The sequence below is a fragment of the Lepisosteus oculatus genome, chromosome 5, assembly GCF_040954835.1.
Source record: "Lepisosteus oculatus isolate fLepOcu1 chromosome 5, fLepOcu1.hap2, whole genome shotgun sequence".
Taxonomy (NCBI): Eukaryota; Metazoa; Chordata; class Actinopteri; order Semionotiformes; family Lepisosteidae; genus Lepisosteus; species Lepisosteus oculatus.
In genome coordinates, this window is record NC_090700.1 from 20,720,753 (window position 1) to 20,745,138 (window position 24,386).

A 24,386-nucleotide genomic window follows, 5' to 3' on the forward strand; every position below is an offset into this window, starting at 1 on the left:
AATCAATTGCTATCAGAGGCCAAATATTCTGAACAATTCAGTCCTTATTACTGTAACCTCCTCCGAGGTTAGTTAGATGATTATGGTCCCTTGTGGACACCTCTCAGGTACAGGTACGTGCTGAGATCCAAGTCTCTCCAGAAGCTGAATTAGTTCCTTGTCCCCTTTCCAACTTCTTAAGGATTCAAGATCAAACAAAGCATCAGCATCTGACCCAGGTGTAACATGAGCCAGAGGAGGCAAAGACCCATGTCTGCAGATACAACATGCTCTGTTGTCTTTCTTGTGTTATCTTGTGAGGTAAAACGGTGAAAAAAGGATATTTATACTGGTGTATATGACCTTTACACGTACACTTCTACTTACTTCTGTTTGTATTTTTATTTAAATGAGAATATTTTGAATGTACAGTGTTTACAGCACAGCACATTCATTTCTACTTCACATTTCTTTACTGCAAGGTTTAAAGCAGCAAAATGTGAAAACTGAACAGGGTTCTGAAGATGTTAGCAGGGCACTTTATAATAAGCATATGAGCAGAAAGACAAGACTTTGTTTTGTATGGTTTGAATGGCTTTTAAGTCTCTTATACTGTTGAGATCTGTAACACGTTCAACAGTCATCAGGATGGCCAGCTCATACCCAGGTGCTGGTATGACATCATTGTGACCTCACTGAATTCTGCCACTTACACTTTTGACAAGTGGATTAAGATCTTTATTCAGTCTCATTGACAGTTCATGCATAGGGTTACCCGTCTTTGATAAATACTACCTTCATTTGGTTCTCATGGAGTTTTATGATGCAAATAAATTAATGACTTTGTCAGAAATAAAAAAAGTAATAAAATGTTTTATCTGCATATGATTATAAAATCCTCTGTGGTAATATAAAAATTAAACAAAATGGGACTGAAAAAACTTCAGAAATCTATCAGGTTATAAGAGGGTATGAAAACACAACACTAATGTAATGACAAAGACCTAATACTGCACACGCACACCTCAGACATACAGACGCACACACCTCGTGACATCTAGTAGGTGGAGTTTAGGATTAAAATGGCTGCGCCCATGTCAAAGTCATGTTAGATGTTACTACTTCGGTAAATTAAAATTCTTTATAGAAATGTTTGGAAGAAGGCGCCCCATGCTTTATTTGTAATGCTTTTAGAGCTATCAATTTTGAACGAATTAACCTGAGCAGTAGCCAAACGAAATAGACTACTTTTCCTGAGGAGTTCACATTTTCTGATCTTATTTATTTTTGTGGATTAAAATAATCGTATTTCTTTTTAAAAACAACTTATTAGTATTCTTTGAGGTTTGGAACATACAGTATCATGGATCGCGATCAACAACTACGCAATGTAAGTTGCTTTAAAAAGTAGAATTTCCTTAATGACGTTAAAGGCGGTTTTATTCGACATAGAATATCAGAACCACTGGAGATCCAACAAAGGAAGCTGATCATTTGGGGGGGGGATATGCTTATATGTTCACTTTCCAAACATTGAGTTAGTAAAAAAAAAACTATTAAAACGGGTATCCATTCAGTTTTGTATTGTCAGCTATTAGAGTCATGATTAAAGTATGATTTTATATTTTATTAATATAAATCTGTTTAAGACCATTGACTTTTTAAAACACGTTATGGATAAAGTGTTAGAGAAACTCATATCAGGAGAAGGATCCCAAACAATGTAAACAGGTGCAGATCATCATTAAGAAGTGTAACGTGCCATTTATTACCTTGACTACCCTTTAAAACTTACAGTAGCAGCCAGGTGAGCAGATAACCACTGTAACAATTATTTTTTCAAAAAGATTTTTGTTGCCTTTAATGGACAATATCCCAGGTTTAGCTCCTCTTCTACTTTAAGAATGTATCTGAAATGTGTCTCTCTGAAAAGTCACTGACTTTCAGAACAAACCAGGACATTATAAATTGAGTTCAACTTGACACTACCCAAATGTACTGGATACCTGGAGGTTACCTGTCACAAACCCGAGTGGTCCAGATTCTGTAAAAAACAACAAGTTAATGTTGTATAAAAATGGTATTGTACAACTACACAATGGCTTAAACAGGAGCGCCATTTAAGTGCCGTAAAATTCTTAAGTTAGGTTATACCAATACATGCGTGCTTGCTCAATATTTTAAATAGTTTTGTCTTATCATGAGATATTCAATTGGATTTCACAACTTCCACATTCAATTACACAAATTTCTTTATTTGTGTATAATTTTAATGTAATTGTTCATAACAATTAATAACAATAACAATGTAATTGTTCAAGTAATTTATATCATATCTTTCATTCATATCTTTAAGGACACAAACTGAAGATGTGAGGACTGGCACATTAGATCCCCTGGCTAAAATGTACCTGGAGGATTTGTAAACATTGGAAATGAGCTGTGATAAAGCAGCATTGACTTTATAACCATCAAAATTAATAGTTACAGGTTGTTAGCACAAACTTCCTAACCCAATTCCCCTGCCCTCAATGCCTTCTGTTTTTTTTTCTGCAGATAAGTTCTTGATTTTTTTATATAATCCCAGATTTAACTAAAACATTACTTTACCAGAATAACTTTATTAGCTAATTAGGCACCTTTGACTAGTTTTCTTCTCTGTACAAGTTTTCAAGTTTCTTGTAAATATGGGTAAATAACTTTTTTTTTAGGAGCAAAAAAACATTCAATCAGATTATCAGTTCAGTAGGCAACTTGTGTTGACCTCTGCTGTGTCACTCGGGGGGTGCTGGTACATTAAATCAGGATGACTGACTTTCGATCCTTTTCTGAACAATACTGAGGACGGGATGGAAAAGTAAGTCAAATCTGTATTTCGTTTTAGCTACGGGATTTTCTCCTTGTCTATAACAAGATGACAGAAATCTGCTTCCAGCGTTGCACAAGTAATTTGAACTACAGGACACTCACAATGGATGAGGTAAGGTTGGTGAGTGAGGAAGGATTATTTCACTGTGCGTTTATTGTGTGAGAAATAAAATAGGAATAGCAAGAAACATTGTTCGGGATGTCTGAAACTATACAGTTTTTTTGCTGCTGCCCAAGAGGAACACGAAGTCACCGACCAGAGATAGTTTTGGGGAGCAGCAATGCTGGACAGTTATTTTGGAACATTTGGTTCTGGTAACTGGGTCTATGGGGTTCTCTATGAGTAACTTCTGTCATGTGTTCTGTGCATTATTAAGGGGGCAGTCGTAACAGTTGTGTTATGTGGCTACCTTTAGTGAAAGACAGATTGAAATACTGTGAATAAATGGGATATTGTGTATGATAAATCTCTTGCCTGTCTACAGATGCATTTAGGGGTCACTGAACCCTTGACATTAGCTCTTCTCTGCAGTTCAGATTGGTCTGCTATGAGATACATCTGTACATTTAAAAAATTGTAGTACGTATAATTGTAATGCACTTATTTTTCTGAGGTTATTACAAATTACAAATTCTACAATCAGTACGATATTCTCTGGAATTGGGTGGTTTATGTGTACTATACTGTACTGTATGTGATCTCTTCTCCCATCTTCACATTTTGAGGAGAAATCTAAGTATTAATCATTGCAAATATTGCTTTCAAATTATTAAAGGAACACTATTTAAAAATGAATTGTCCTTATTGTTTTGTAAATGTGAATTTACAAAATGTGATGTGTTTTGTAAATATGATGATTGCATATTCATGATCATTTATTGTGATATTGCAGTACCTAATGGGTAGCTTTTGTTTTAATTGCATTTACTGTTAATCTTACTGACATTTGAAGGTGTGACAAACTGCACCTGACTTTGTTAGATGTGAGGGCATGAGAAAGAGTACACACTAAATGACTGTTCACTCAGAGATATGGTGCTATGACCCAGACTACCAGCATTTTGTATTACAAGGAAATATTAAAGAATATTCTCCTTCAGGTGTCATTTCAGATGTCAACAGTTGGTCTAAGCTTGTGAAACGTGAAGACATTATTGAGATCTGAAAGGACACGCTTCAGAAAGAGATTCAGACAACGCAAATATTAGAAAGTGGTTGTGAGAGCAGGCCAGGTGACTGGTGCCAGAATCTGATTGTCTGAACTTTCCCAGGAGCGCTGTCTGGACAGCTGTGCTGGCAAGCTGATTCGCTCCAATCACCGCCTCATGGGAGCCTACCTTCAGGTGATGCCCGGTATCGTGCAGCGGAGAGTGTCGGAATACGAGACCAAGGCGAAAGAGATGGCACAAGCTTCCGAGGCAGCCTCCCTTCCTGATCCGAGTGCCCCTCAGCCTGTTGAGGGCACCTTCTTTCCAGGACAGGGTAATGCAGACACATCCACTGACAGTGCCCAGCAGAGCCCTGGTCTATAGCCTGTGTGGAGACACTTAGAGACAATCCAGTGTCAACAGTGGATCACAATGGCCTGCTGGGCAAGGCTGAGAAAGACAGGGGGTTCAGAAGAGCAGCTCTGCTTCTCTGGAACCCAACTCCTCCAGATGGGTGCAGAATGTTGGCCAGTATGACTGTTGAAGCAGAGGAAGCTGTCCCATTTTTGGTGATCTTCAGATTAACATGACATGTGGTTTATTTGTGAGTTAATTTTAGAGTTGTTTTTTTTATTAAAAAACCCAAAAGTGAAATTGGAGAAGACAGTGTTTTCATTTCTTACATTTATTAATGTCATATCAGTATTGTCTAGATTTTGTAAAGCTCTTGTATGGGAGTCACCTCAATGAACTGTATGTTCATCTATTTTTGTTATATACTGTATCTGCCCACATTAGAATCAATTTCTCATTTATCTGCATTAGTGCCCAGCAGACACACGCAGGGTAGATTGAGGAAATATAAACAGACTGGCCTACGATTCTACTTAGCCACCTTTAAAACATTGTTTGTAATTAGTTGTAATTTTCCAGTACATGGAATATATTTTATTAATAATTCAATGGAATCAACACAAAACACAAATTTTGCAAATGAAATTAATTTCACAAAAATAAGTGCCTCAACTATTGGCACCCTTGATTTCAGTTGTTCATGTTGTGCACCCTTCCTTTGCACAGGTATGCGCATTTGAGACTTTTTCTATAATGCCTTATTAGATTGAAGAACACATCGGGGGGGATCATAGAATATTCCCCTATACTGAATTTTTCCAAATCCTTATTATCCTTCAGGCAATGCTTATTGACTACTATCTACAATTCAAACCACAGGTTTTCAATGGGGATGAAGTGGCCTGAGGTGGCCATTGCAAAATGTTGAGTTGGAGGTCAATTAACCATTTTTTGGTTGATAATGATGTATGCCTGTGGTCATTATCTTGTTGGAAGATCCACTTAAATCCAACTTGAAGCCCCATGGCAGTGGCAACCAGGTTTTTGGCTAAAATGTTCTTTGTAGAGTTCATAATGCCAGTGACCTTATCAAGGGCCAAGGACAAGTGGAAGCGAAACAGCCCCATTACATTAAAGATCCACCATTCTGTTTCACATGAAGTATGATGCTCTTTTCTGCATAAACATCCTTTTTTAGACTGATATTCCTGACAAAGAGACCTATTTTTGACACATCTGACCATAGCAACCTGATGCAAACCAACTGCCAAAGCTGTTTAGGAAGCTGCAGGCACTTACCGTGCATTTGTTGGTTGCTCTGAACATATATTACAATACAAGAATTTGTTTTTTTCATTTTCATTTTGAGTGTAAATGTAGGTTCTTATCTTTGTTGTTTATTTTATACCGGATTTTTTGCTAATCTTCATCAAGGTTAACAAATTTTGGAGGTGACTGTAAATCGAATGAAAACGCCAACTTAATGAATTTTTGTATTTAAGTGCGTTCTGTCAATCTGGCTTGAAATTTTCCAAAATAATTGTTCATTGCTGATGCTCTAGTGATGTCCCAAAGAATTCAGATGCAAATTGACACATCCTTATTAAATGGACAGAGCATTATCTGAAACTAACTCACCTTCCTCTTTTTCAAAGGGTTTAATGCAATGTAACTAAATTAACAGGAAGAATGTTCTCTCAGAGCTTAAAATACTTTTAGTGGATTTCACTTGAGAAACTATGAGTAGTAACAAAAGGATAAAAAGCTATTTGAAACTGATTTAAAATTATACAGTAAATCTGGGATAGTGTATGTATAATTCAAGTCAAAAGAAATACAATGATTGTAATGTTCTGTTTCTCTGATTCAGTGGCTCTAATTTGTGAGCATATTTGTTTTTTACAACTACAATAAGGACTTTGCAATTATTGTGAAGTGGTCTAATCTATCGCTGTTAGTCTCTGTTGCCTATATTAATGTAGGCTTTAATTGCAGTCCTTTGAGGCCCCAGGTCCTCCTGATTTGCAGTCTATCTCTGTTCTTAACTGCTTATTTAACTCTGTATTTGAGTAAACTACAGTAGACCAATTTTACCTATTTCCTTGGCCTGAAGCAAGGGAAAGATTTAAACTCTAAACCTTTTTGAATAACCTGGACTTTAGCACTTAATGGACACTGGAAAGGCATTTAAAATAACAAGTACTGACACCGTTATGGAGGAGGAAACTGCTATGAACTACTTCAATGGCATCATTTACATGCACAACCCTAATCCCTCGAGAACCACACTCCAGAAGGTTTCTTTATGTCTCTTTGTCTATATCTGAGAGAAGTGTGGAATGACATGAGGAAGATCTCCGGATACAAGTTGTCTGGTGACCAACAGAGTGAGGGAGGCCTGGAGAGGGCCAATGAGCTGAATCTTTTCTTTAACAGATTCGATACAGGGTCCAATGTCCACTCACCTCACAGGCCTTCACCCCAGTCACCCCATCATGAGATCCCTCCCACTCCTACTCCATCTTCCCCTGCCCTCCTTGGCCTATCCATCACAGCTGACAAGGTCAGAAGGGAGTTGAGGAGCCTCCATGCAGGGAATGCAGCAGGTCCTGACGGTGTCAGCTCCAAGGTGCTAAAGATCTGCGCGGACCAACTGGGTTCAGTGCTGCAGTACATCTTCAACCAGCTTGAGATTAGAAAAGGTTCCGATGCTCTGGAAGACATCTTGCCTGGTGCCAGTACCCAAAAAGGGACACCCTAAAGTCTTGAATGACTACAGACCAGTGGCACTGACATCACACCTAATGAAATCTCTGGAAAGGCTTGTACTGGACCACCTCAGAACCCTGGTGAGTACAGCACTGGACCCCCTGCAGTTCACCTACCGGCCACACTTGGGAGTGGAGGATGCAGTCATCTATCTGCTACACAGAGCTAACTCTCACTTGGAGAAGACGTGGAACATTGTGAGAGTTATGTTCTTTGACTTCTCCAGTGCCTTTAACACCATCCATCCACCTTTACTGAAAGATAAGCTAAGGGCGGCGCAGGTGGACACTCCCCTGATGTCCTGGATTATAGACCTTCTGACCTGCAGGCCACAGTATGAACGGCTGCAGAGCTGTGTGTCCGAACAGATTGTTAGCAGTCATGGGGCTCCACAGGGGACTGTCCTTGCACCATTCCTGTTCACCTTTTACACCTCTGACTTCAGGTACAACTCTGAGAGATGTCATCTGCAGAAGTTTTTGGATGACTCTGCAATTGTGGAGTGTATTAGAGAGGGGAGGGAGGAGGAATATAGGAGCTTGATTACCAACTTTGTGGAGTGGTGTCATCTTAATCATCTCCAGGTTAACACCAGCAAGACCAAAGAAATGATCTTGGACTTCTGAAGGAATAAGTCTCCGCTGAACCCTGTTTCCATCCAGGATGAGGACATAGAGGGGCTACAGTCCTACAAGTTCTTAAGGGTACACCTGGATGATAAGTTGGAGTGGTCTGGTAACACTGACGCCCTGTACAAGAAAGGTCAGAGCCAACTCTATTTTCTTAGGAGGCTCAGGTCCTTTGGTGTTTGTGGAAGACTGCTACACATTGTTTTATGAATCAGTGGTGGCGGCAGCCATCTTCTATGCTGTTGTGTGCTGGGGCAGCACCATCATGACAAGAGATGCAATTAGGCTCAATAAACTTATCAAGAAGGCTGGCTCTGTGGTGAGGATGAGTCTTGACCCCCTGGAGGTGGTGGCTGAGAGGAGAATGCTGACCAAGCTCACAGCCATCATGAACAACGCCTATCATCCGCTTCATGGGACTGTTACTGGACAGCAGTGCACTTTTAGCAACAGAGTGCTCCAGCTACAGTGTTCAAGGGAACGTTTCCACAGCTCTTTCCTCCCAGCGGCTGTCAGGGTGTATAACGCTGCCCTAGGCTAGGACTGTTACCCCTTCATTTGCTTGTCTATGGACAGCATGTTTGCTCCATTGTACTTTTTGGACAGTCAGTCAGTCCATAAACATGCATATTTTTCACATATTTTTATTGTTTCTACAGTGACTATGGTCATCACATTTTGCACACACCTATGTATTTATTATTTAGGTATTTTATATTTATTTTGTTGTCTTATGTTTTTAGAACTATTCTGATGTCTGTTTTTTCTAGTCTTGGGCTGGACTGCTGTAACACATCAATTTCGCCTACGGGATTAATAAAGTCTTATCTATCTCTATGCCTCTTTATATCATCAACAGCTGGAAACACATAAAAAGAGTGGTTCTCTTAATACCCAACTCAAGTAGATCATTAAGAGCAGAGAGACACTCCAGGACTGGAGTTGTGCACCTGCAATAGACCAGTCTTCAGACTAGGAAGGCTGCTTTTCCTTTTTTGTTTTACATAACTAACCACAGGACAAACATGGGCTTCACTATGTGAGCGAGTATAACAGTATTCATTTTAAAAAGAATGTACAGTCAACTACAAGATGTGCAATCACAGTCCAGTTTTTTCACGTAATCCAGATTTATTCCTGAACCAGGACAGCTGAGTACATCATTAACAACATATAACATTCTTGATCATTTGTGACACTTAAACCTTAAAAATGTGGATACTGGAGCGAAGAAAACTACAGGATTAATTAAACACTACAGGTAATAAAAAATTTGATATGAACAGATTTCTACCGTTACCGACTTGCAGTAATGCACACTTTAGTCCCGGGGATAGCAAACTACGGACAGTGGACCAAATCTGGCTTGCTGAACGTTTCTAAGTGGCTTGCAGCTCGCTACTGTTCGAATCTTGAGGGTTACTTTTTGCATCAGATATTGAAAATCTTCCCCGAATCTAGCCTCTACTTATTAGCTCTGCTGCTTTCTCTCAACACTAACAGTCAGTGGATCCATGGGGTTCTCTATGAGTAATTTGTGTCATGTGTTCTGTGTATTAAGGGGGCAGTCGTAAGAATTGTTGTGTTATGTGGCTACCTGTATGAACAACATCTATTGCACGATGCATTTTACTTTTAGCCTAGGTTACATATGCCTCTGCTACAACTGATTCTTACCATAAATTAATATGGATTTTTGTTGCCTACTGTGATTGTCTCAGTCACGCAAATGACGTCTAGTTTATGCTATCTTGTTTGAAAGCAGGTAATGATTTCAAACGGTTCTAAAAGATCGATGCAGAAGGTAGAAAATTCAACGACAAATGGTCAGAAGAGTACTTTTGTGTCCCTTTGAAAGAAAAGGTAAGGTGTCTTATCTGTCAGGAAACAATCACTGCGATTAAAGAATACTACATAAAAAGACATTATGAGACAAAACATCAGGCTACGTATTTGGAATACACAGGAGATGAAATGAGGGAAAAATTAGAACAGTTGAAAAAGTCGCTTCAGGGGTGTTTATTAAGCTGAGGAGATGTGCCCGGAGAAACGCAACCTATTCCAGTCGGTGAGTTTATCGGCTAGAACAGTTACTAGACAAGTGGAGGTAATGGGTGATGATCTCTTGCAACAGTTTAAAAGCAATGCCCAGAAATTTATTTATTTTCGCTCTGGATAAAAGTATTGATATAGTGGATACAGCACAGTTGCTTGTGTTTTTTCAGGGCACTTATGAATTATTCAACTTCACTGAGGAGCTAGCTGCTCTTTACAATTTGAAAGGCACAGTTACTGGAGAAGAACTGTTTTTGAGTTTCTCCAAAACACTCAAATTGTTTGATTTAAAGTGGGACAATCTGAAATGTGTTACTGACAATGCTAAGAATATGACAGGAAAAAATTGGACAGATGGGTAGAATAAACTGTTCTACACTGTTCACTGGCCTGGGAGAACCAACATGTCTGAGAAAGTGCGCCCTAGAGTGATCATGATACAGTTTACAAGGAGGACGGCGAGGGACATGCTACGGCAAGTGGCGAGAGAATGAATATTAGAAGGATAATAAGCTGAGATTTGCAGAGGACTTGTCCCCCGCAGACAGGAGCACCAGGACCCTGCTGTGGCCCCAGGTTGAAGCTGCCAGAAGAGAGGGGAGGAGACCCACTTTGTGGGAGTGAGGGATTTTGTAGACGGGAAGGAGGTTCGCTCCCAATGATTGTTCAGTTAATTAATGTTATGCTATATTTATTTTAGCAGCATATACAAGTGTTTATTTAGTGCTGGGTTTGGAATTTTGTAGTCATGTTTTAAGGATTGTTATAGTTCTGGTTCTTGAAAATAATTTAGACAGTCTTAGAGAGTTAGTTATGTGCTTTTGTGTACGTCTTTTTCTCAATCAATGCCAGGGCTATTCGAAATATTGTAAAAAGAAAAGCGATTTTTTTTGTAAAAAAAAATGAATGCTGATTTTTATTTTATACAAGAAACACATGCATGCCAATTGGATTTTCACTTTTAGAGGAATCAGTGGGGAGATGATATTTGGCTTTCCAATGGTACTAACCACTCAGCTGCTGTTGCTGTTTTGAAGGGGAACTGTAATGGGAAAAATTCTTCACAGTAGTATGCATCATTCTGGGAGGTGGAACATTTTAACAGTTGACATTGAGAAAAAAAAATATAATTGTTAATGTCACCAATAATAAAACACAAAATAGACTTCTTTTTCAGGAATTAGAAGATAATATGAAACAGATTTTAAATAGATTATCTGAAGCCCAAATAATTTGGGGTGGAGATTTTAATACAGTGTTTGATGAGAGCTTGGATAGATGGACCCAAATGGTTAATTATAGTGGCGAGTCTGTTCTTTTGGAAAATTTGTATTTGGGATTGGGTGTAATTGATATCTGGAGATGTTTGAACCCAGGACTAAGTCAGTTTTCTTGGAGTAATCAAGAATTCTCAAAACAGTCAAGAATTGATCTGTGGCTTATTTCAAAAGAGTTGGAAAATTTTACCACCGATGTATATATGAGTTCTGCTGTTTTGACAGATCACAAAGGTATTTTTTTTTGGTTAATACATCTGGTTCTTTAAAAGCCAAAACAATTAGTTACTGGAAATTTAACAAAACTCTCTTGGAAGATGATCACTTTGTAAAGCATGCTAACTTAATTATCAGAGATTGTTATGGAAAGGCATTATACAACAACACTTGCAGCAGTTATTGGGAATTTATGAAGTATTAAATAAGGCAACTAGCTATTAAAAAGAGTAAGGTCTTAGTTATCTCAAAAGGAAAAAAAAAGAAGAGTCTCTTATTAAAGCTATAATTGACCCTACTCAAACCACTGATTACAGTCAGGAAGAAAAAGAAAAATTGAATCTATTGCAATTGCAATTAGACGAGATTTATGAAGAAAAAGCAAAAGGTGCATTTATATGATCAAGAAGAAAGTGGATGGAAGAAGGTGAAAAAAAATACTAAATATTTTTATCATTTAGAAAAAATAAATATAGAATACAAATTGATTGACAAGTTAGAACTTGATGGTAGTATTAGGGATAATTTCAAAGATAGAGCTTAATATGTTACTGATTTTGATAAAAAAAATATTCAGCAAGACAGAACAAATTCAGATATGGATACTTTCCTACATTCTATAAGGAGAGATGCTTTACAGGTAATGGGGACTCCCCTCCACCACCACCAACCAATGTGCAGCACCTACCTACATGATGCAACGGCAGGGGTCACCAGCAAAGGAGAGTGGTGTAACACCCCTACAGTTTTTGAGCAATTCCCTGGGATTTTTAATGACCACAGGGAGTCAGGACCTCAATTTTACCCTCAGGATGGTGCCTTTTTACAGTATAGTGTTCCTGTCACTATATCGGGGCACTGGGACCAACACAGACCTCAGGGAAAGCACCCCTTACCCCTTATCTTTTTTTTCCAGGAAGTCTCCAATCCAAGTACTTGCCAGGCTCACACCTGCTTAGTTTCAGTGGGTTAAAATTTGTGAGTTGCAGGGTGATATGGCATTTATGTTTCTCAGTCATAATGTGCCTCATAAGGGTGTTCTGTGCTTCAGTACTTAATTTACTTTATGGTTTTTATACATTTTTTAATTACAAAGCAGACGGAGCAGTCCCTGTATTCATTCACATATTCACAGCAGATATATTAACATACCAGAACTACAAACAATACCCTTGAGAAGGGGGATCAATAATGCTGTTAAACAAGTTATTTTGGAAATAAGAAAAGATTTAAAGTGAACAAAGAAGGAACATTCTACACCCACAATTCCTAGTGTTTCTAGGCTGAAAAGCCACGTGATTGACTAACCAGAACACGATTGGCTAAAACCATGGCCTGCATCTTGGTAGAAGGGATGGCTGTGATTGGGCAAAAACTACCAAGAATGAGAGTGGATACTGTGACTGGAATATTCTGGTTACCAATAAGGGCCGTGATTGGCTAAAGCTTCAAAAAATTAATTGAGACTCAAGGCTGCTAGGGAGCGTCATACAGCCTTCTCAATTCATTTTGTGTTTTTACTATAAATTCAAGTAATCAGTGCTGATTTACTGTATATGATTAACAGAAATTGTCATGAAGACTTCCTAGAAGGCTTTGGAAAACTCCTTGCTTAATTTGGAAAAAAAAAGTTTAAATTACTTTAATTACAAGCGTAAAGAGTGATTAATTGTGCAAATAAGATTTGCTAATATCATTTTCATGATTGTAATTCAATGAAACAGTAAATTGCTTACCCTGAAAGCAATTTTGTTATCCAGTTGTATATATGTGATAACCCCAAGCTCAATTGTAATTTATTTCTGTACATTTAATAAAAATATAGAACCATAGTTTTCATTTTGATTCTTTGGATGATGCTTAGGTCACTGTTCTCTGTATATAATGTAGCAAAATGGCATAACGACTCTAGTCTGGCATTTCAGATTAATGTACACCTTGACTAACATTGGTCCTACATTTAATGTGAAACTAATGGGGTTTGAATTGAGGTTTTATGGCTTTATTTGCATATCAAAGCAACAGTTTAATTATTCTCATAAATCAGTATTTAATTGATACTCAGAATAGTCTCTAAAATACAACAGGTCATTAGAGAACACTGAGTTTGTTGCATATTCAGACCTCAAAGGCATTTTATGATTTACTGTATGTTTGTAATTTACACATTCCCAAAAGTGAGCAAAGAACAAAAGCAAATAAAAGAAGCTTTTGAATTTCGTTAAGGACATACATTATTACTGTATTTCAGTTCTGCTTACCCTTTTCAGGAGTTCCCAAACCGATCTGCCATGAAAAGCCCATCACAAATGGTCACATTCAACAGATAATATGAAAATAAAATGTTAGAAATCTTCTATTTTAAAATTAAATAATAATTGTGACAGATGCCACCTAGTGATACAAGGCCTCTGAGCACAAATTTCACAATAATATTTTTTATGATGCAGGAGGTTTTATTTTGGGTTAAAACCTGGTCTTGCATACCAGATACTCTGAAGAAACTCCTCCTTATTTACTACACATTCCCAATTAATCAACTGTGACTGCTTTCTATTCCAGACACCACTAATAGTATGAATTTATCTTTCATACACAAAAACACCCATGTGAAAATGTGCACTAGAACACTTCACTAATAATGCACTAATTAACAATGAAAGTGAAATTTTAAGAGTTAGAAGCCCCTGGCAGCCTTTAGTGGCAGCTTTATAGGCAGGTTTTTGTATAAAGCAGCACTTCGCATTTCGTTCTCCTCAGTGTACTCAAAGTGGAGTATTAGCCTGTGGCAAGATAAAGGACAGGCCGAAGACAAACAGTTTAAACAACTGTGGGGAGGGTGGCACTGTCACCTACAGTAGGTGCTGTCCTCCCCCCCTTACAGAGACTGCAGGCAGGATGGTGTTGTCATTCAGGCAACATCTGCTTGCTGAGCATTTTCCACAGCGTTTTTATCTGCTCCGATCACCATAGAGACAGCTGATGCAGAGCACCTGGATTTAATAAGAGCTGTCACACTAGCAGGTACTCTGAAGGTATTTATACCCTTCAGTCTCTCCTTGGCGATCCGGCATTGTTAACATCTCTTCCCTTCTGAGCCACCATCCAACATCCCAGCTGAGCCCTTCTTCTTGCTGGTTCCAGTTCCCTTAGGCTCTGCTTGAGAGTTCTTCTCACAGCTGTGCTGTCTGGAGGATTCCAGTGGCTGAGAGCAGACTGGAGCTCAGTCAGGTCTGAAGCAAGAACCCAGCCTCAGCAGAAGTCTCTCTCAGCCTGGTCCAGATAGCAGGAAAATTAATTTTGTCCTCTTCCAGGCCTGCCTGGACCACGCAAACAGCACACGGCTTAGTTTTTGGAGGAGACAGCTCTTAGGCATACACTTTGAATCAACCCATTTCCTGGTGCCCTCCAGCTGGACCACTCGTTTGGGGTTTCCTGTCTGCATGAAATGAAATAGTGATTTTTGTATTCATAAACAAACATCTCAACAAAAGGAAAGGGGGAAATATTAATAGAGAAGTAATAGAAAAGAATAAACAGTAATATGACAATGTATAAATTCTTATTTCTGAACACATCAAATCATGGTTATCAGCTAATTCTTAAACAGTGGCATGGTAATGTAAAACTCAGCAACATGAAATTTAGTTTATTTACCTATTTTACTATTTGTCTACCTACTATTTTGTTATTTATCTAGTCTGAGATATACACACTATTAAACTGAACCCAATTTGGGTGACTGTGAATTCAGACATTGTCTACACTTTATTCAACATATATATAAACAAATTTATGCATTGCTTCTGTTGTAGACTTGTCTAAGGTTTGTTATAAATATTACTTTTATTACATTTTGCAAAGTTTAATAAGTTCATCTGACTCAAATAACATGACAAAACAATCTTAACACAGCCCTCAAATTTAGACACAATACCTGGGCTATGAGTTGTTTATAGAGATGGACTATTTGCAATTGCTTTTTATTATATTGCATATAGGGTTTGTGAGTTGGACTGCTTCATAGCAATGGGGCCCTGGGTTAAATTCCTGGAGTGCTGTCTACTTGGAGTTTGCATGTTCTCTCCAAGATAGCATGGGTTTCATCCAGGGGCTTCGATTTCCTCGCACAGCTCAAAGACAGTAAGTAATGGACGTCTGTAACCTTGGCCATGCAGTGAGTGTTTGCATGTTTTATTCTGTGTGCGAGTGTGATGGACTGCCTTTCACCTCATGCAGCCCGGTTAGGCTCCAGTGTCCCCCACACTCCTGTACCGGCTAAAGCAATTTAGAAAATGGATGGGTGAAAGTGTACTTTTTAGTAGGTCAATAGCAAAAAATCTCACAGAAATCTATTCTGAATTTACAACATAACTGTAAAAAATACAAAAGGGTGAATGCACTCCAGGCACTCCAGCAGGTGTTTTGCATTCTTTTGGTCTGTTCAGTTGTTGGTCTCTATAATGTAGGTCTCTAGCTGTACTGTCACAGCTTATATCAGGGACATTATTGTGACTTCCTTTGTTCTTAATTCCATCATATTATTTAATTGTTGTTTTGTATTGTTATTTCAGGGAAAAATGTCCTATATTTAGGTCATCTGTCAACCTGTGTCTTTTTTTATTTGGATATGAATACCTTAAACAGCCGACAGAAGGGCACCTCAGTCCATTCTTTTTTTAACCGCTTCTTCCAATTCAGGGTTACAGTGGAGCCCATTCCAGCAAGCAACAAGCACAAGGCTGGATACACCGCGCACTGGACACTAGTCCATCGCCGGGCACACACACTCTCATACCAGCATCAATTTGCCCAGAAGCCAATTAACCTACCAATATGTCTTTGGATTGTGGGAGGAAATGGAAGCACCATATTAAAACCCACAAAAACATGAGGTGGAACATACAAACTCCACACATATAGCACTGAGGTCCCCAGCGAAGCGATTTTCTTCATGACCAATCATTGATAACCTCAAAAAGTAAGCAGTATATCTGTGTATACAGTTTCCTTTCTAAGCTGTGCATGTTAATGCGGTGCACTTTCAGTATGTCACACAGTTTAAGTTTCAAAACGTGTAACCAGGTGATAATGTGGGGGAAAAGGAGTAGTGTCCTTGCACAAGTAGCATGAACTAGCAATATTATGCAACACAAAAACCATGACATTTCCATCAAAGTAAAGTCCTTCAGTCCTTCAGTGACCAGTACAGCAACATTAAGCAACGCAAGTGACAGCCAAAACACCTGTTATTTCATCCAAGTTACTCGTAATACAATTGTGGTGGTACAAGAAGACCGGCTTACCTCTTTGGATAAGTGAGTAAACATATCTCCGACCCTGAGAAAATCCAATATTAAATAGAGTTTCCCTTCTGTCTGAAAGGCTGAGGGGAACATGTACGTGACTTCTGCCCTATGTGGAAAAAACGTGGCATAATACCAATTAATGTGACTAAAATTAAACATTCAGAAGTCATACAGCAATTGATCAATACCGCCTACCTATCACAAAAGGGTAACTTTGTAATCAAAGTTTAGGCACATCAGAAGGAAGACTCCAAAGATGCCAGAGGAAACACAGCAGCAGATTAGGCAGCCAAAAGGTTCACACTGGAGACATTAGATCTGGGAATAAACGTTGCCCAACTTAAGCTATCTATATCTGAGAACAGACTGGGGACCTAGTGCCCTGGTATGAAAAAGAGGCCTCAGAAACTCTGAGGAGTTAGGAAAAAAAAGTAGCTGGGCTCACTACGGAAGGAGTCTAGAGTTGAGGGGATCATGTGGTGGTATTCACTGTATTGTGACAACCCCTCCTGCAGACATACCATGGACCAGGACATGTAGGGAGGGGGGGAATGAAAGCTCAGATAGAAAAAACATGGTGGTGGCCTGGCATAAGCAGGAACATTAGTGATTTCTCCAGATGGCATGTGATATGTCTGAAGAATGAGGTTGGACAGGGATTTAAGGTTGAACTGGGGCATGCTTCTTGACTCTTAGGGTCGTGGACACACCTCCAGATGGACTTCACTGGCTTTGCCACACAGTGATAAATCATCTAATTAGTAGGTAAGTCAAAGCATTCCCATGTAGAGCATGTATACTGTAGCTTTAGTTGAAGCAAAGTTGCTAGCCACAGAAGTTTTCCCAAGGTGGGGAAAACTAAGGATCAGGGTACACATTTTATGGGAAAACTACACAATTAGTTTTAGGATTATTCGGGGTAAAGCAAACGTTCTACAGTATATCACTTACTACCCCCAGATCTCAGGCATGGTAGAGCACATGAACCGGACAGAAAAATAACACAGCTTATCAAGGAAGTGCAAGAGATAGACAAGGGGTGGCACGTGCTACTGCCTGCCATCCCATGGAACATTAGGGCAGTGTCAAACTGATTGACAGGACAGACAATATTTAAAGTGATGATGGGACAGGTTATGAGGTTACCACACAACGCACCACCAGTAGTGGCCGGGGAGGGGAACATTTTCTTCCGTGGAAAAAATAATTGAATTCCTGAAGGAGCTAGACAGTATATCCAGAAGAGACAGTGAGCAAACAACGGAGAGATAAGAGGAAAGTAACAGAAAGGAAGAAGAGAAATGGGAAGGGTGCCCAAAAACCTTACCCCGATGTAGGTGACTGTGTATTAACCAAAAGGTCTGTCAGAGGGGCTTGGAGCCCAGATGGAACGGGCCATATCAAATTCTTCTTACATCACACACCTCAGTATCCCTGCGGATGAAAGGGGGGTTGAGATAACGGCACTGATCAGAAGTCAAATAAGTGCATGGGGAGGGAAGTATTCTTGCAGGAGAAGAGATTTGTGAGGATGTGAATCTTCCTCTTAACTAACACTTTTCTTTCCACAAGGGTACCCCTGACAGTGCTTCTAACCCTGGGTGACCTACAGTATAAGATGCTGCTTGGTTTGCTCTGTTTGCCCTGTCTCTCCTAGAAGGGCGTTACATGAGATTCCCATCAGAAGACCCTCTGTGACCCCCTGATCCCCTATCGTGATCGTAGGGGAAAGGACCCGTATGATACAGTGGGAGTTATGTAATCTGAGGAAAGCCACTCACATTTTCTGCATAATATAAGCTTCTCAGGTAATTGATCCAATAATAAAATAAATCGTCTTACCTGCTAAGTAAAAAACCTTAAAAAAGACTGGAAAAAAAGACTTCTACAGATACCTCCAAATTAGACAGAATGTAAAAAGTTGAGTAAAACAACTAAATACAGAGTAAACTAATAAACTGTTTGATAATTTTATAGCTTCACACAAGTAAAGCAAACAGAAGACAAATAATATCAAAACTGTATAGTAACTTTGAAAATATGAAAAAAGATTCAACAGAGTATATTAAAATGAAGTGGTAAAAAGAAAAAGATAAATCAATTTATGCAGAACAGTTGAATAACATCAGCAGACCTCAACAAAGCTCCACCAGTTCACAAATCTGAAGAAATTTCTGTTGGAAAAATGTGAAACTAGACATTCAGTACCGTTTCAATTCTCTGTTATGTGTTTGTGTAATTTTACTTTTGACTACATGGAACTAAAGGATAGATACTGTATATACAGTACTAGTAATTCTTTTAGCTGCCAGTAAGAAAACTATCATGAGAAAATGGTTTTATAAAGTACTCCCAATACTGGAAGAGTGGATCAATGTTATGAAGGGGATTTATATTATAGAAAAGATCACCTTTTCTCTTAGGTAACAAGTGGAAAGTTTTAGCAAATACTGGAAAGCCTGGTTTGGGTTTGTGGTCCTATTGAGATTGTGTGAAAGAGGGTGAAACAGTGTTTTGTCTAGATTGTTGGTTATTTGTTGTGTTTTTGCTGATTATATTCCTAGATGCACTGTAACCTCCCATCTATGTTGGCATATTATAAATAGTTAATTGTATATGAAAATGAATACAATCAAGAACTTACAGATGAAAGCAGTAAATTATTTTACTTTGCATTGTTGTATTTGTAAATTCTTTCATCGTTAAATAAAAAGTAAGAAAAAGAACTACAGTACATGTCGCAGGATGTGGGTAATTGAGGCAATAAAAGCCTGGGTGATTAGGTTATGTTATTTTCCAGGGTGGTGTCAATGTTGCCTCTCACTCAGGGGGGGGCAACTACAGTTGGTAGGAACTGCAGTTGCAGGAACAATTGGGTATTGAGACTTGGAAGTGTGAGGAGTCGCAGAGCCAGTTTAGCCAGACAAAGGGAGGAGAGAGATACAGGTGCTGCTCAGTCTTTTAATCTTGCAATTAATTTCCTTTTTTCGGACCAGACTTCTTATGACCCCAGTGTATTACTGCAATGCATAGAGATGGGGTATGTGACGGGCCCAATACATACTGTGAATTTACTGTACGGTCTCATTTAACTACTGGCTTTGTTAGGGTAGGGGTGCATCCTACTGTAGTACTGGTGTGGTATTTTAAGGAGTACTGCAATGTTCTTTTATATTTTAGGGTTAGAAACAATCAGCATTGATGAGTGTATTTCAAACCACAATAAAAAAAATGTACATAGTAACCTGTAAAACTTTCAATTTGCATCACAAAACTAGATGAAATTTATAGGTATGCGCAGTACCTTGATCTGTAATTCAGAACAAGGCAACAAAACTTCTGGTGAGGTGCTATAGCCCTATTACATTGTAGACAATCAGGCTTGCGAATACATCTCTTTTAATCCAATAAAAATATTGCTCTGGAATTCAAGACGGTTTTGCCGACAAATACTACTTATTTGTTAACTCTGCATGCAGATCACATTGGGACATTTCTACAGTGAAATGTCTCCTGCACAACTTGTACTTATTTGCTTGTACATTGCATTAGTCATTATGGTGACTAGTGAGCAGAAAGGACTGCATCACGTTGCAATTTGTTGGAATTTGAATGCGAGTTTGTGACAACATGGCAATTTACAGTACTTTCACAAAGTTCACGGTTTTGCACTTAATTCGAAATTTGGAAAATGTTTCTATAATTCAAAGAATTTATTTATTACTGAGATGTATTAACTGGTCTGAGAAATTGTAACTGCATTTCCCCTGTGAGAGACGTCAGAACAGTTCAACTGATACATTGGTCACGTATGTTAGAGGGTTAGATTTGGGGGAAGTTTTCTTTAATCTGAAGAGTTATAGTGGAGTTACAATATCTTGTGAGATGCCTACTTTGTTTTAACAAATATTATGTTATTAAAGCTGGGGGTGGTATGTCCTGTTGTGTTTGTTCTTTGGAAAAGGCAGTCTTGTTTGTATCTGAGTATCTTGTTTGATTTGTGGGTGTTAGTAGGTACAGTAGATGTGTGGAATGGTAGTGCTTTTTTCAGCAGTAGTATTGTTTTTGTTTTTTGGGAAAGGGAGTTAATGGGTGAAAACAGATAACCTAGAATAATGTAGTAGATTTTTGAATGTACTTCCTTGTGTTCAAGGTAGATGCAAACACATACTGTATTTCAGTTTGTTTCACTTCAAGACATTAAACAGCTGGAGATTGTTGGTTTGATCAGGCTGGTAGAACTAGGCTTTAATTCCGACCATATATACTGTATACCAAATGATCTGGGTCCAATTCCAGTCAATTTGCAATAAATATACCACTATTTTCAGATAGTAACTGATAGTAACTTGGAGATAACTAATATGATAAAAAAGCATGTGAATTACACAATACTAAATTAAAATTAAGTGCTTCACATTTCATTGAAAATGTTGGTATTACAATTGTTAGGAATAGTAGCAACTACAGTATATTTGTATAGTACTTTTAGTAAGTAACCTCTTACCAAGACTTTGCCTAACCCTTAAAAGATTGTGAATGTAAAGTGAATATTTAATATCATATGGAATACAATAACAACAGCAAAATGTAGTTGAAATGAACATGTCAAAATGTTTAAAATAACCACAAGTGAATGACTTAAAGAAATTGATCAGGTTTTTCAAAGTGGAATACAGTAGCTCTACCAGCTATATAACTAACTATATTATATTTAGTTCCATAAATTAATATTGTTAATGAGGTTCAGAAAATGTCTTTAGTTACATTTTTCTATTTTCATGATTCAATATTCATTGAAAAAAATAATATATTGTGGCTTTTTATAAACTATATAAACATTATATAGTTAGAATGAGGTCATCAAAACTTTTCCAAAATACACATAGCATGTGACCAATTTAAGGACTCTAAATGGGAAGATGTTTATGAAGAAGGTGGAATACTGTTGTGTACGTTTTATTTCTTTAATTTTAGGCTCCCAGTACCAGCTACAGTATATACAGTATGAATATCATATTTAAAAATTCATATTGTTTATGACATATAGAGATATTGTACTTCAGTTATTTTGATTGTCAGCTACCAAAACTTTCACTTAATTACATAATTCATTAGTATTCTTTATTGAGTGGATTTAAAGACGTACAATAAGGAAACATTAGATGAAGCAAACCTTTCATTAACACCTAACGCCACAGTTCCACCTATCGATCAACTTTGGTCAGTAAACCACTTTGAGAAATAATACTGCGCCTTGCTGTTGTATGTACTGTACTGTATAACACAGCTAGTGTTCTGAGTGTCTGCATCTGTATATACTGTAATGATATCTGCGGGTTGGTCATGTGAAAGCACCTGTGCGAGCCAGTGTGCTCAAAACTCTCTCGTTTCTGGTTTTACTTCTTCATTTTCCTTTTACTCCTTTTACCCACTCCCTCTTCTTGCTCCTCCTTCTTCTGTTTAGTATTTTTAAATTTATTTTCCATTTAAAGTCTGCTGAGATGCAGTGTTGTGGCAAAACTTGTGTTCATTCACTATCATGCCACAGATTGTACTGTTATGTCTTGTGCCTTGAAATATTAATGGTATAAAGTCATCTGTTACAATGAGAAATATTGAACTAGTTGAAGAAATTGAAGGTTGATGTGTGTCATCTGCAAAACACACATTTTCTAGGATCACAATGACAAACTATTGCAATTTAAATGGATTTCAAAATATTAATTTTGCATCACATAACTCAGAGTAGAGGAGTAACAGTTTTGATTAATACATGTTTGTGTTGTACTATCTAAATCTATAATACACCATGAAGGGAGATTTATTATAATTCATTGTGAAATAAACACTTAACAATTTATAATGATTATTACATAATTAGTTTTAGAATTCATATAATTGCTCAGAAATTAATTATACTTTAAAGCTACTTTGGTAATTGGTGGAAACCTCAATTTTGTCACTTTTGTCACTCACGGACAACGTTAAATATTCCTCTACTGACCATGTTTCACAAAACAGCAGAAAGCATGGGCTTACGTGTGTGAAGGATGGAGGAGCGAGTTAGAGCTCATTCCCAGGCCACGGACGGGATTTTTGTTTGATTTTTTTAATGGAAAAGATTTTGGATTTTTTTTTGTTTGTTATTTTTTACAACCTTTTTTCTCCATCACTCCACCAAGAAAAAAATATATTGGTGCACCGCTGGTATGGGTCATATTAAAAGAAGTCAAAATTATCCATCTGAACATTTTTTACCTATGCAAATACTGTACTGTACATACTATAAACAAAACACACGTATAAAAGGCAGACTCAACTAGGAACGCTGTTATTTTCAATGTTATACAGTTTCACTTGCTTTCTTCTAGAAAGATGTTAGATTTGGATTTATTTTTATCTTCAGTCACATATTCTATGTTATATCCAGTCGAGACCTGTACCTATTCTTTATTGATATAAAGGCTGAAAATCCGGTTTCTTACACGGGGAGGAAAAGGCATCAACATTTTTTTTTTAAAATTTGAATCCAGAAAACAGTTAAAGTGCATTTTGGAATTCCAATTTTAGTGCGCCATCAATACAAATGTAATTTAAATCTTCTTGTAATCTTGCTGGCAAATGTTCTGGTTTTAGAGTTGACAAGAGATTGCGGGTCTAATTGCCCGAGTTATAATTTTCCGGAAAGTAATGTAAACTAAGACAAAAGAGAGCACATATTCGCAGATATATCCAAAGCAAACGTTAAATTATTTTAATCTAAAAAGGATTCCATTGCAGAAAAAATATTCCACATTGTGTTTTTGTTCAATCAACAAAGCAAGCTAATAAAACCAGGACCTTTATCATTTGCACTAAATATACCGTAGTTTTTGCCGGCCCTTCATGCTGTAGATTTAATTCGTTCAATTTCGACGTTATGGCAGTTTAATGAGCTGATTTTTGTATCGGTAAGGTTGATATAATGCTCAAACTTTAATTTTTTTAAAGAATAACATTACTCCTTGGCAAAAACTAAATAATTTTGTATTTAACCTCTATAAAGACAACGAACTTCGGTGTGCAAAACTTTCTTGGATTCGAGCCTTAGATTTACAGTCAGTTTTATTTTCATTATGTACAGTATTTATCGAGAGTCGTAAAATGTGTTCTGCAGTAATCCTTTAGGGCGCTTGCTTGCGAAAGAAAAAAAATCAGTAAATATTAAACTCTCGACGACTAATTCCAGCTAAGGAAATATTTTTCCCTCTCCGAAGTTCGTTAATTAAAAAAAATTTCCGGGTTAATTCTGAAGTCAGCGTGTTTTGTTTCTTAGTGGCGACGCAAAAATGCAGCTGTAAAGCTTTAATTTGGCAAAACGTCTAGCACAAAACACATTGGGGTTTAGGATCACTGTACTGTAGGTTCCATTGCATATGAAGTGTAATTTAAATATTCATCATCATTTTTCCTATATTCTTTATTCTCTTTCTGAACTTGGAGTAGGTGCTTGCATTTCAACACTTAACTAAAAACGACTTCAAAATTTGATTTTTTTTTTTTGTTCAGTGCAGTGCGATTAATAAAAAGGAGATCTTGTGTGTGAGACACCTTTTTTCTCTGAAATTTAACTGAGAAAATTTAAATTTTCAGTGTTGTTAATGCTCATTTAAAACTTTCATAAAAATATTCTTGTATTTATTGGCCCATAGGGCAAAAATACAGCTCATTCAATAGAGATCCTCAGTTCTTTGCACTCTGGTACCTCATAAGCTAGGTTATAGCCAAATTTCCTGGTA

At 37.7% G+C, this 24,386-nt stretch overlaps 1 protein-coding gene across 1 annotated transcript; it reads left to right on the forward strand.

Annotated features, from left to right (window-relative positions):
• Window positions 1–1,037: 1,037 nt before the first annotated feature.
• Window positions 1,038–4,650, forward strand: timm10b (translocase of inner mitochondrial membrane 10 homolog B (yeast)). Its single transcript, XM_006628264.3, has 3 exons — window positions 1,038–1,369; window positions 2,864–2,959; window positions 4,120–4,650. The coding sequence occupies exons 1-3, from the start codon at window positions 1,343–1,345 to the stop codon at window positions 4,378–4,380; spliced, it is 384 nt and encodes a 127-aa protein (XP_006628327.2). The 5' UTR covers window positions 1,038–1,342; the 3' UTR covers window positions 4,381–4,650.
• The last annotated feature ends 19,736 nt before the right edge of the window (window positions 4,651–24,386 follow it).

Bases quoted from the DNA above. Each gene is read 5' to 3' on its own strand.
- timm10b (XM_006628264.3), top strand. From the start codon at position 1,343: ATGGATCGCGATCAACAACTACGCAAT. The intron at 1,370-2,863 runs GTAAGTTGCTTT...ATTTCGTTTTAG, and splicing joins GCGATCAACAACTACGCAAT to CTACGGGATTTTCTCCTTGT. The intron at 2,960-4,119 runs GTAAGGTTGGTG...GAACTTTCCCAG, and splicing joins GGACACTCACAATGGATGAG to GAGCGCTGTCTGGACAGCTG.